Below are 12,439 nucleotides of genomic sequence, written 5' to 3'. Positions count from 1 at the left end.
CACTCATTCCAGTGTGCTGCTCCTAGTGACTGGAACGAGTTAATAAAGACACTAAACCTCCACACCCTCATCCCGTTACCCTCCTTTAATAGCTCTATGGGCAGACCACATCATGGTTACTAAATGTAACCACGGTTCTATGAAATAAGAGCCAGTGATCTGAGGCTTCAGTCAGACTGATCTCAGAGCTGTGACAGAGATGAACTGATCAATGAGAGAACAAAGACTTTCTGATCAGATTTGATGGTACGACAGTTTAATGGATGAGGACCACTGTCTCTATACATGTTGTGATGCTGTCAGCTGTAATCCAGCTTTATTTCCTGGAGACATGAACACAACAACAACATCTTCTTCACATCAACTCTAACACATGATCACAACAAGCTTCTGGCTGATCTGATTGGCTGACTGTTCTCTCTCTCTCTGTGTGTCACCGTTCTCCTCTCACAGCTTAACGGAGGAAACACATCACAACAATACTGCTGAAACCAGCATGGACCGACTCCGACCCTCTACTGACCTCAGAGTCTCCAGTCTACAGTGTGGACTCTTCACCAGATCAGACAGCTGCTTCACATCTGAATCCTCCAGGTTGTTGTATCTCAGCTCCAGCTCTCTCAGATGGGAGGGGTTGGACTTCAGAGCTGAGGCCAGAGAAGCACAGCTGATCTCTGACAATCTGCACCTCATCAATCTAAATAAAGAATAAATGATGAAGATAAAAATCACTTTATAATCCAATCAGATGTGTTCATCATCCAAATGTCACATCATCATTCATACACCTGTTCATGTCAACACACATCAATAACATGCTGCTGATCTCTGTGTTCATCTATGTGTGTGTGCTGAAGGATCAATATCAATGATCAGACATTATTTGTGGAACACGTTGAAACAAACAGAAACCAGAGAAATATTTCTATTTCATGAAGTAAACTTGATCAATGTAAAACAGATATTAGTTCAGAGGATCTTCTGTATCCAGATGTGACCATTTACCAACAATGATAAACATTCATTTACTTTAACAACTAACAGTGGACATTTTCTACACTTTCTTTAAGAAACACAAGTCTTTAGTGACTGCAGACTGAATTTAGTTCAAGAAACATGAAAATATGAAGAAAAGGACATTAACAACTTTATGGATGTAAGTTATGTTTGTACATAAATAAGGTTGAATTGTTAATTAAAGATATAAGATATCTAACAGTAACAGAGAGTCAGTGAACTGACCTCAGAGTCTCCAGTCTACAATGTGGACTCTCCAGAAAACCACACAGAAGCTTCACTCCTGAATCCTTCAGGTTGTTGTCACCCAGATCCAGCTCTCTCAGATGGGAGGGGTTGGACTTCAGAGCTGAGGCCAGAGGAGCACAGCTGATCTCTGACAAACTGCAGCCACTCAATCTGAATAAAGAATAAATTATGTAAGTTTAGAAGACAACGTTCCTGCTTGAAATCATTCAATGTTTAATAATGTGTTCAGAGCTGAAGAAGGTTTAGAACGTAGAAGTTTAGAAAATGTAAACTCCAAACACCTGAAGCCAACAGGATGCAGGTTAAAAACTGTCAAATGCAAACAGTGAAACAGAGCTCTCATTAATATTAATGACAACGTGCTGCTACTTCAATAAAGACGTAGTGACTTCACCTCTTAAACTCTGACAGCTCCACCAGTGGATCCATCTATACAAACTCATGTTGAGCAGCCAAACATAAATAAAAACCACAGAAACTGATTCAAGATTCAACTCAACATCTCAAAGTTTCTAAAGATGTCAAATATGTCAGGATGGATTTTGGGGAAATGTGAACAAAACTCATCTACAATATATATTATAGGAATAGTTGAGTCATAAAATCAAAGCATCTTCAGTTTAAACTCTTCAGTCAGTAAAAGAATCATAAAGCTTCATAACATTTATAGAAAAAGTAAATAGTGAATATATTTGTTATTGTCTGATAGCTGAAACAGAGATTATTTATTTATTCTTCATATTTATGTTTCTTTTATAATTTATTTTAACATGATGAAGTCAGGTGTTGTGATATATGAAGGTTTTAAATGTGTAGCTCAACAATGCTCTGCCACAGTCAATGGACTAAACCACTGAAGAAGAAAATGGACTTTAGCATTAAGATACTCAGTGTTTTTCCTGGAGACATGAACACAACAACAACATCTTCTTCACATCAACTCTAACACATGATCACAACAAGCTTCTGGCTGATCTGATTGGCTGACTGTTCTCTCTCTCTGTGTGTGTCACCGTTCTCCTCTCACAGCTTAACGGAGGAAACACATCACAACAATACTGCTGAAACCAGCATGGACCGACTCCGACCCTCTACTTACTGAAGAGTCTCCAGTCTACAGTGTGGACTCTCCACAAGATCAGACAGCAGCTTCACTCCTGAATCCTTCATGTCGTCGTTGAAGCTCAGATCCAGCTCTCTCAGATGGGAGGGGTTGGACTTCAGAGCTGAGGCCAGAGAAGCACAGCTGATCTCTGACAACCTGCAGTTCTCCAATCTGAATAAAGAATAAATGATGAAGATAAAAATCACTTTATAATCCAATCAGATGTGTTCAGGTTTTAAATGTGTAGCTCAACATCACTATGTCCTAATCAATGATCTTTTCCCTAAAATGAGTAGAGTGACTTTGTCATTGTGTTATTGTGGATCATCATAATGTCAGCCTTCTACAGACATCATCCAGATGTCACCACAACATTCATACAGCTGTTCATGTCAACACACATCAATAACATGTTGCTGATCTCTGTCAAGTCTGGAATTAGAGGATCAATATCAAATCAGACTTGTTGGACTTCATTACTTCATTTATTACATGGCCTTCTTCTCACTGTATCTGGGAGCTTAGCAGGTTTATGTCATTTACAGGAAAGGTCCACATTTGTTCAAGTGTGTCTGTAAACAACAGCCACATGTCATATGTACATTAAAAGAGTTATTGGTGGCAGTAATCATTCCTCCTGTGAAGTGGTCCCTTCATAACACAACTACACTGTAAGAAATGACTTCAGAAGTTCAACTGAAACTAATATGAAGATTCAGCAGTCCGAGTCTGACAAATCAAGTGAGTGTTTACTAGGGCTGGGTCGATTCAACTATCTCCTGATTCAATATGTATTGTGATTTTTAAGTATTGTGATTCGATATTACAATTTATTTTGATTTTTGTTAACTGTTTTTAACACTAGACCATGGGAAAAAGTTGAATCATACACTTCTAGGGACTTTTAATTTGTAAAATATCTAAATGAATCCAGTAAAATTGTTTGATTTTCAGCATGTATGTAGTCAGAGATGTCCTGAAGTCAAATATATCAGTCATTGTCAGGAAGTATTTATTACATTTCTTCCAGCAAAACCCCAAAAATCAAAGGCTAAATACATTTAACATAAATGTCAGTATCTGGGTGCTCTATAGTTGTAGAGTCGGCACATTTGACCACGGAGATGAGAGCGACGGCCGGCTCGACCGCCACGTTACCGCCATACGATAACTGTATTGGAACCAGTGTAAAGTATTCCCTTTGTATGTCCTTTGGCACCCCCTAGTGGCGTCTGCAAATAGCTGTACTGAAGAGGAAGTGAGGTCATTGTAAACAAAGAATAACAGGAAGTGGTGTTCAGGAAGCGCCTTTTTGCTCAGAGAATCATCTGTGTATAATCTTATTAATCCTGTGCCATAAATCCACAAAACCGGCTTCATCTTTTTACAAAATTACATATTTTCCTCCATTAAATCCTGCCAAACACAACAACTCGTCTGTTCCTTGGAGAATGCAATGCTGGAGAATATATTGTTGAGCTGGCTGTATAGCTGAAAAACACGTTGCCTGCAACAACTTTGAGTGAGGACAGCATAATAACGTTTCCTGTCTGTGACAGAGTTAGCATGCAGCTTTAGCCGTGTTGTCTAGCTCTGCTTTTCCTGTCAATGTGTGAAACCCAAAGTGTTTCCATCCTTTACTGGATGTGTAGTGTTTACCACGCTGGATTTAACCTGTGAGGGTGCAGGTCGTATCCACGCTGACCCTCCAACGTTTTATACTTTCTCGTTTCGGCTCGCTGTGGTTTGTTTTGGTTGGAACAGATATGAAGTCACGTTACTCAGACTACAACAATAAAAGCGGTAACTTCCTTCTACCTCCACATAGACTCAAATGGAGCAAATATATCGATTCTGGCATTAAAACATCTATTTCTAAATCGTAAAGAAAAAATTGCGACACAAAGGTGAATCGATTTTTTTTCCCGCCCCTAGTGTTTACCAAAGTTACAGACTGTTTAGTACCAAATTCCCTCTTTGAGTTACTAATCCTCCTGCAGCTCAACAAGGAAACTGTCAAACACAACATACTGACTGGATACATACTAAGGCTGGGCAATATATCCATATTATATCGATATCGTGATATGAGACGAGATATCATCTTAGATTTTGGATATTGTTTTATCGTGATATGGCATCAGTGTCGTCTTTTCCTGGTTTTAAAGGCTACATTTCAATAAAGGGATGTAATTATCTGAACTTACCAGACTGTTCTAGCTGTTCTATTATTTGTCATTTACACTTCGTCATGAGATCCACATTACTGATGATTATTTATCAAAAATCTCATGGTGTAAATAATTTGTGAAAGCACCAATGGTCAATCCTACAATATCGTCGCAATATCGATATCGAAGTATCTGGTCAAAAATATTGTGATATTTGATTTTGTCCAAGTCACCCAGCCCTAATACGTCTAACTCAGACTGCTGAAGCCTCCGATTAGTTTAAGATCAGCTTTACAGGTCATTTTACACAGAACAAGACGGTGGATTTAGTCCTCATCTCGTAACACTCAGGTTAAACGGGGATTGCTTCACAGACAGAAGGAATGATGACAGACATCAATAACTCTTTGAATGTACATATGAACATGTGAGTATTGTATTCAGATAGACTTGAGAAAAATATGAACCTGCAAAGATGTTTCTGATGCAGAATATTTATTTGGTTTTTGATGCAATCTAAATGTCTGTGGCTTCAAATAATTAGACAATGCTGACATGAAAACAGAGCACAGTTAGATCTGCTGTCAACAAGAACGTGGGAATAACTTAGAACCATAGAAACCTCTAATTTGATGGTGTCGTTCATAATCATCACTTATGTGCCTTTAAGTTGGTGCAATACGTGTTTGTTGAAGAGTGCTGCACCTTTAGACATGTTCAAATAGAGAGCTACAGGAATGAGTCCTAAAACCCAGAGATGAGTTAGCATTTTAGCACTTCCTGTTCCCTCGTCTGGAGGTCAATGGGTTTTTAGTTAGATGCCTAAAATAAGGTCTGTGGTTAAAGGTCCAGTGTGTAGGATCTGGCGGTATCTAGCGGTGACGTAAGGAGATTGCAACCAACTGAAGCTTCTGCTGTGTGCGTAGAGAGTTTGTGTACAAACTACATAAACTACAGTCAGTGAACTGACCTCAGAGTCTCCAGTCTACAGTTTGGACTCTCCAGTCCAGCAGAAAGCAGCTTCACTCCTGAATCCTCCAGGTCGCTGTTGTATCTCAGGTCCAGCTCTCTCAGATGGGAGAGGTTGGACTTCAGAGCTGAGGCCACAACTTCACAGTGAGTACTTGAGAGTCCACAGTAAGAAAGTCTGTCATGACACAAAAATGACAAAATATGTTATTATGAAAGAGGACAGTTTATATTTACTTCATGCATTTGATGACTAAACAGTTTGATATATACTTCTTTGATTAACATTTGCTCCTCACATCAGTGGTTCAGCTAATCTTATCTCACTGTTTGACATGAAACAATAATTCTCATCACTCTCTCTCAAACCTGCAGACTTTTAATCTTTGTTTTTCTTTAATCTTGCAGATGAAGAGAGAGAACATGTAGTTACATTGAGGCTTCCCTAATGTCCAGTCTGTCAGTGTGATCTGATCCCAGGTCTGTCTCCACAAAGTTAGCATGAGGCCTTCTTGATTAGAAAAGCATTTTTAAAACTCAGTGAATAAGTAATAATAATACAGTTGATAAAGATGACCTCTCTTTGCTAACTACCTGCTGCTGTCAGGTTCACGTCCATAAATGGGAAAATTCAGTGACTGCTGCCAAACGGTAGAGAAATGAAACAAATCACGTAATAATATTAGACCTGTACATAATCAAACATTCATATAATTAGATATTTTGATGACTGCATGGCGTTTTGTCATTAACACTCTTTTCTGAGCATCAAACGTATTCAGCTCACAAACACAATTAATGAACCAATAAGGTTGCATTATTTTCAACATAATGTCATCAGAAAGATGTTATCAGTGTTTCAGCATTAAAAACACAACATTGATCTTTGGTGTGTATAAGATCTCTTAAAAGTCTGAATTCTACCATTCTGCTGTTATATATTCATCAGACCGCTGTTATTGGTGGAAGCTGTGTATTTCCATCTTTTCTGAATCTGTCCAAGCATCTCCTGAAAAACACATAATCCACCAAAGAGCTTGTGTTAAAGTGTTATTTTACCGTGTGTCTCTGTAACGTGTTAAAGTATTATTTTACTGTGTGTCTCTGTAACGTGTTAAAGTATTATTTTACCGTGTGTCTCTGTAACATGTTAAAGTATTATTTTACCGTGTGTCTCTGTAACGTGTTAAAGTATTATTTTACCGTGTGTCTCTGTAACGTGTTAAAGTATTATTTTACCGTGTGTCTCTGTAACGTGTTAAAGTATTATTTTACCGTGTGTCTCTGTAACGTGTTAAAGTGTTATTTTACTTTCTACAGTTACTGTGGTGTCTTCCTGATTTTAGCAGCTTTTCTTTCATCAACTTCTCAGAACTTAATCTGAATTTATTATCGTTTTCTAGGTTTTTGTTTTGGATGGCAGGTGTGTTGCTCGGGACCCAACGAAGCACAATGTCGAGTGTGAAGTTGTTTGTACGAGCGGTTCTGGAGAAAGCTGCAAGCATTCGGCCCGTTCTGAACAGACATGCTCTGAACGGACACTGCACCGTCTGGATTAAATCAGAAGAAGCAGAAACGAGAAATCGACTAGCACCCCCACCTCGTCCTCCTCGCCGCCGGGAGGCTGCTTTGCCGGGAGTAGAGTGTGCGGCAGCTCCAGGAGACGTACCCCCAGTTAGCAGTTAGCTCATATTCAGCCAGTGCAACCCCCAGCACCAGGACTCTGATCCCAGGACCGCCCCGACTCCCCGCCGGATCAGCAAACGTTCTGTTGCTGCCGTTACACCGGTTAGACCCAGCGCTCCACCAGACAGCTGATCTTTGTTTGTTTTTATTTTTTTTTACCAGGTTCACATGTCGTCTCCATCACCCAGATAGATAAATAAGAAAAAACTGTAAAATGTAACAATTATTCTAAATAAATAGAATAAGTGTTCATTAACTTGACAGCTAGAAACACAACCTACTGAAACATTTTAACTCAACATTTGAAACAGCTCAAGAACATCTGTGACAAAATACAACTGACATATTTATGTAATAAACACGTGGAACACTTATAAGAATATTATATTTAAGAATAATTTATAGTGGGTATATTTTAATAACTAAACTACTAATCTACACTGATCTATAAAGTTAATCACATCTGGACTTACAGAGCTTTTCTGCAGTTCCTCACAGCTGGAATCAGTCTCAGTCGTCCCTCGTATGATGTGTTGTACTTCTTCAGGTTCAACTCATCCAGAACCTCCTCTGACATCTGCAGCATGTAGGCCAGAGCTGAGCAGTGGATCTCAGAGAGGTTCTTCTTTGATCTGTTCTCTGACTTCAGGAACTCTTGGATCTCCTGATGTACCGAGTGGTCGTTCATCTCCGTCAGACAGTGGAAGATGTTGATGCTTCTGTCAGGAGAGTTGTACGTGGTCTTCTCCTTCAGGTTGTTGATGATTCTCTGGATGATTTCTGGACTGTTGTCTGTCTGACCCAGCAGACCTCCTAAGAGCTTCTGGTTGGACTCCAGAGAGAGGCCATGAAGGAAGCGAACAAACAGGTCCAGGTGGCCATTTTTACTTTCAAGGGATTTCTCCATGGCTCTCTTCAGGAAGACATCCAGGGTTGAATGAACATATTCTTCTCCCAGGAAGGCCTTCAGTATCTTTGTGTTCTTGTTTGTGTAACAGTGGAACATGTAGACTGCAGCCAGAAACTCCTGAATGCTCAGGTGAACAAAGCAGTAGACTGTTTTCTGGAAGATCACACTCTCTCTTTTGAAGATCTCTCTACAAACTCCTGAGTACACCGAGGCCTCTGTGATATCCAGACCACACCGCTTCAGGTCTTCTTGGTAGAACATGATGTTTCCTTTCTCCAGCTGTTCAAACGCCAGCCTCCCCAGCTTCAGAAGAACTTTCCTGTCAGCCTTCGTCAGCTCCTGTGGACTCGTCTCATGTCCCTCACCGTACTTCTGCTTCTTCCTCTTTGTCTGAACCAACAGGAAGTGTGAGTACATGTCAGTCAGGGTCTTGGGCAGCTCTCCTCTCTGGTCTGTACTGAACATGTGGTCCAGAACTGTAGCAGTGATCCAGCAGAAGACTGGGATTAGACACATGATGTGGAGGCTCCTGGATGTCTTGATGTGTGAGATGATTCTGCTGGACAGCTCTTCATCACTGACTCTCCTCCTGAAGTACTCCTCCTTCTGGGCGTCAGTGAAGCCTCGTACTTCTGTTACCCTGTCAACACATGCAGGAGGGATCTGATTGGCTGCTGCAGGTCGGGAAGTTATCCAGACGAGAGCTGAGGGAAGCAGATTCCCCTGGATGAGGTTTGTCAACAGCACAGTGACTGATGACTTCTGGGTGACATCAGACACAACCTCGTTGTTCTTGAAATCCAGTGAAAGTCTGCTTTCATCCAGGCCGTCAAAGATGAACAGAACTTTACAGACAGCGAGCTTCTCTGCTGTGACCTTCTGTAATGTTGGATGGAAAACATGGAGCAGCTTGAGAAGACTGTACTGCTCATCTCTGATCAAGTTCAGCTCCCTGAACGAAAGCAGAACCACCAGACTGACATCTTGGTTCTCCAAGCCCTCTGCCCAGTCCAGAGTGAACTTCTGCACTGAGAAGGTTTTTCCAACGCCAGCGACGCCGTTCGTCAGAACGACTCTGATGTGTCCCTGTTGGTCAGGTAAGGCTTTAAAGATGTCGTGGCACTTGATTGGAGCGTCATGGAGGGTCTCCTTCTTGGAAGCTGTCTCAAGCTGCCTCACCTCATGTTGGGTATTAACCTCTTCACTCTGTCCCTCTGTGATGTAGAGCTCAGTGTAGATCCTGTTGAGGAGGGTTCCACTTCCTGTTTCATCACTTCCTTCAGTCACACATTCACATCTCTCCTTCAGACTGATCTTATGTTCATCTACAACCTCCTGCAGACCTCTATTCAGACTGATCTTATGTTCATCTACAACCTCCTGCAGACCTCTATTCAGACTGATCTTATGTTCATCTACAACCTCCTGCAGACCTCTATTCAGACTGATCTTATGTTCATCTACAACCTCCTGCAGACCTCTATCTGCTGAAAGAGAGAAACAAAGTTTAAGACAAAACAAAGAAACTCATTATTTCTAATGCCAATATGAAAATAATCAATATAAGAACATATAAAGAAGTAAAGGTTATAAAGTCATCATCCCTTCTTGAAGTCAAAACTAACGTCAACGTGATTTCTATATTTATTTGTAATAGTGTTTCAACGTGTCGCTCTGCAGGACCAGACATGTGTTTGTAAGTCAGAGAAGGAGACTGTAGCAGGAAAGATAATGTTGTTCAAAGTCTGTGGCTCCTGTTCAGTTCAGTTCAGTTCAATTTATGTTTATATAGCGTCAAATCATAACAGAAGTTATCTTAAGATTCTTTTCATATAGAGCAGGTTTAGACCGTACTCTATAATTAGAGACCCAACAAGAGATCCCCCATGAGCATGTATTGTTATACGACAATGACAAGAAGATAACTCCCCTTTCATCAGTGTGTCTGTCTGTCTGCGATGGAACAGTGATGTAAAGGTTCTCCATATTCTTCTGGATCTGGACATCGGCTCCTCCACAGAAGCATGACTCCTCTTCTTCTCTCTGTGGAGACATTACTTTATTACTAAAATCATGTGTTGATTGTTGGTGAAGAATATCCAGACTTGTCCGACACTGAAGCTCAGATGGTCACAGAGAAGAGTTAAAGTGTTGGTAGTGAATTCAGCATTCAGTCTGTGATGAAAATGTTCCTTTATTTGAACTCCCCTGCTTTAATAAACAAGAATTAGCTGCTTTTCCTGTCTGACTGTCTTATTAAACATTTAGTGATCTGGCTGAAGTTTCTTTATTAAAGAGGAACAACGGACATTTATAAAACATTGATATTAATCTATTCTAACAAGGAACACCAGAGTTACATGCTGTGTGTCTTAGACTGCTGGTCTACCTCAATATTTAGACCATTTCTAACCTCAGTTCAAACCTAACTAACTCAAACTAAACTACCCAAAGTGACTGTGAATCAGTAAAGGACATAATCAGCTCTCTTTGGTCTCTTTTAAATCATTAATATTATTCTGGAGGCTATATAACATGATGGGAGGAAAAAGAACTGCAACTTGCAGGAAACCTTTGACCTTTGAGTTTATCTATGAGGGCGTGTGTATCACACAAATCAGCTTTATAACACGGAGTGTTCATGAGAATCTCTTTTAGCTTGAACAGGTTGAATTAAAATGAGTTTTGATCAAATGTTATCTCATTTTAATGTTTAAATCAATGTGGTTAAATACTAATGTGCTTTTTTCAGACTTATATGACTAAGATTCTTCTCAACATCTAAAAGAAAAAAACTATTGTCTGTTGCATATAATAAATAATTTAAGCCATTTTCCTGAGTTGCAACTCTTTTTCATAATTCAAACATAGATGGTAGACAGAGATGACTCTTCTTCTTGCTCAGTTAGTACAACATGAAGCTGCATGTTGAGGAATATAAATCTGTTAGCAGAACGTTTAGTCTTCATCCTCAATGCATCATCATCATCCATCAGGTCAGCTTACAGTAGAAACAGTCTCTTACTTTGACTCTGAGGATCCAGGTTCATCACTGAAGTTCTCAGGATTATCTTTGGACCCGTCACTCTTCATAGACAGACAGCTGGGTACTGGAGACTCTGCTCTCGGTCTGGACTGAACTCTGCAAACATCAAGATGATTTTATTCACATCACATGAATCCTTGATAAACTCTCTGATGTTAAAGCCATCTAATTAGCTCTAAACACACAAACTACTGCTACTTTCATTAATTAGGAGGTTTAAAAGTTTGTAGCCGTCTTATTAAACATTTAGTGATCTGGCTGAAGTTTCTTTATTAAAGAGGAACAACGGACATTTTTAAAACATTGATATTATTTTGGAAGTGAAATAACTTTATAAACTATATAACTATATAAACTATATGAAAGAACTGCAACTTGCTCATGTACGCACATATTGAGAGGACGCTCCGGGAAACCACGAGGTGGCAGCGTCATCACGGTAAACAGTAACTTTCTGTCAGTGGTGATATGAATGGAGTATAGTATCTCAACATTTACAATATAAATAAACATGCTGTTACTTTCTGAATCTATTTTATGTGTTAAAGAGACTATTTGTTACTTTCAGAATGTCTTGTTAACAGCTTCACCTGTGTCCGTTAAGTCAACTAAAGTCAGCGTCCTGTTGCTGGCGCCTGTGCTCGCTCTACATAGACATGAAGGAGCATCACTCAACACAGTGAGGAGACACACGTCAGCTAAAAGCACAATATCACTATATTTCAGCTGCTTGGCAGTAATGTTAGCTGACCAGACCAAGGTCTCTCCATGAATCAATGCTGATCCTAGTGTTGGCTTTTCCTGCCTCAGCCTCCCGACCGCGGCCGGAGGGAACGGGGGAGACGATAACGTTTCTCTCTGCGGAGCCCCGTCACTTCACAAGACACGGGAAACCTCTGTTGGTCTGGAGGAGCTGCAGCAGTTATTTCTGCACAAACGTCCACTGAACATTCACTAGATATTCTCAGAGCTAAACTAACTCTTCTGCAGTGTGGAGTGAGCAGCATGCACGTGAGAGGTGGAGTGAGACAGCAGGAACGCGCACGGTGTGTGAGTGAAGGTAGGCAGGTAGAGGAGGACAGACTCCGGCCACACGCGAGCGCACATATGCGAGCGCTCATTGGATCCCGACCCGGTAGATTTATACGTGCAAAAATCTAATCTCTCCGTTCCAGTGGACAAAACCTGCATAAACTATAACTACTGGAAGACTAAAGAAGTCAGAGAGGTCTGACACAGTCTCCCTGTTTTATAAGTGTTTATTGTTATCACAGAAAATAAATTAA

At 40.3% G+C, this 12,439-nt stretch overlaps 1 protein-coding gene and 1 long non-coding RNA gene across 2 annotated transcripts in view; one reads left to right on the top strand and one right to left on the bottom strand.

Moving 5' to 3' along the window:
• LOC141761945 (uncharacterized) overlaps positions 1 to 12,439 on the top strand; it is a 52,744-nt gene that overhangs the window by 14,713 nt on the left and 25,592 nt on the right. The window contains exon 2 of the long non-coding RNA XR_012592670.1: positions 7,952 to 8,023. This is a non-coding gene — a long non-coding RNA (uncharacterized LOC141761945). The remainder of the gene's footprint in view (positions 1 to 7,951; positions 8,024 to 12,439) is intronic.
• LOC141761902 (uncharacterized) overlaps positions 1 to 12,439 on the bottom strand; it is an 85,341-nt gene that overhangs the window by 70,644 nt on the left and 2,258 nt on the right. The window contains exons 4-10 of the mRNA XM_074625567.1: positions 11,133 to 11,249; positions 10,034 to 10,150; positions 7,671 to 9,587; positions 5,513 to 5,689; positions 2,366 to 2,542; positions 1,243 to 1,416; positions 524 to 697 (exon numbers count right to left, since the gene is read on the bottom strand). Coding sequence (XP_074481668.1) covers positions 524 to 697; positions 1,243 to 1,416; positions 2,366 to 2,542; positions 5,513 to 5,689; positions 7,671 to 9,587; positions 10,034 to 10,150; positions 11,133 to 11,249 — 2,853 coding nt within the window. The remainder of the gene's footprint in view (positions 1 to 523; positions 698 to 1,242; positions 1,417 to 2,365; positions 2,543 to 5,512; positions 5,690 to 7,670; positions 9,588 to 10,033; positions 10,151 to 11,132; positions 11,250 to 12,439) is intronic.

This window comes from Sebastes fasciatus, chromosome 23 (assembly GCF_043250625.1).
Source record: "Sebastes fasciatus isolate fSebFas1 chromosome 23, fSebFas1.pri, whole genome shotgun sequence".
In the NCBI taxonomy this organism is placed as follows: domain Eukaryota; kingdom Metazoa; phylum Chordata; class Actinopteri; order Perciformes; family Sebastidae; genus Sebastes; species Sebastes fasciatus.
The sequence above is the reverse complement of the archived record's forward strand: the minus strand, read 5'-3'. Positions and strand labels throughout refer to the sequence as shown.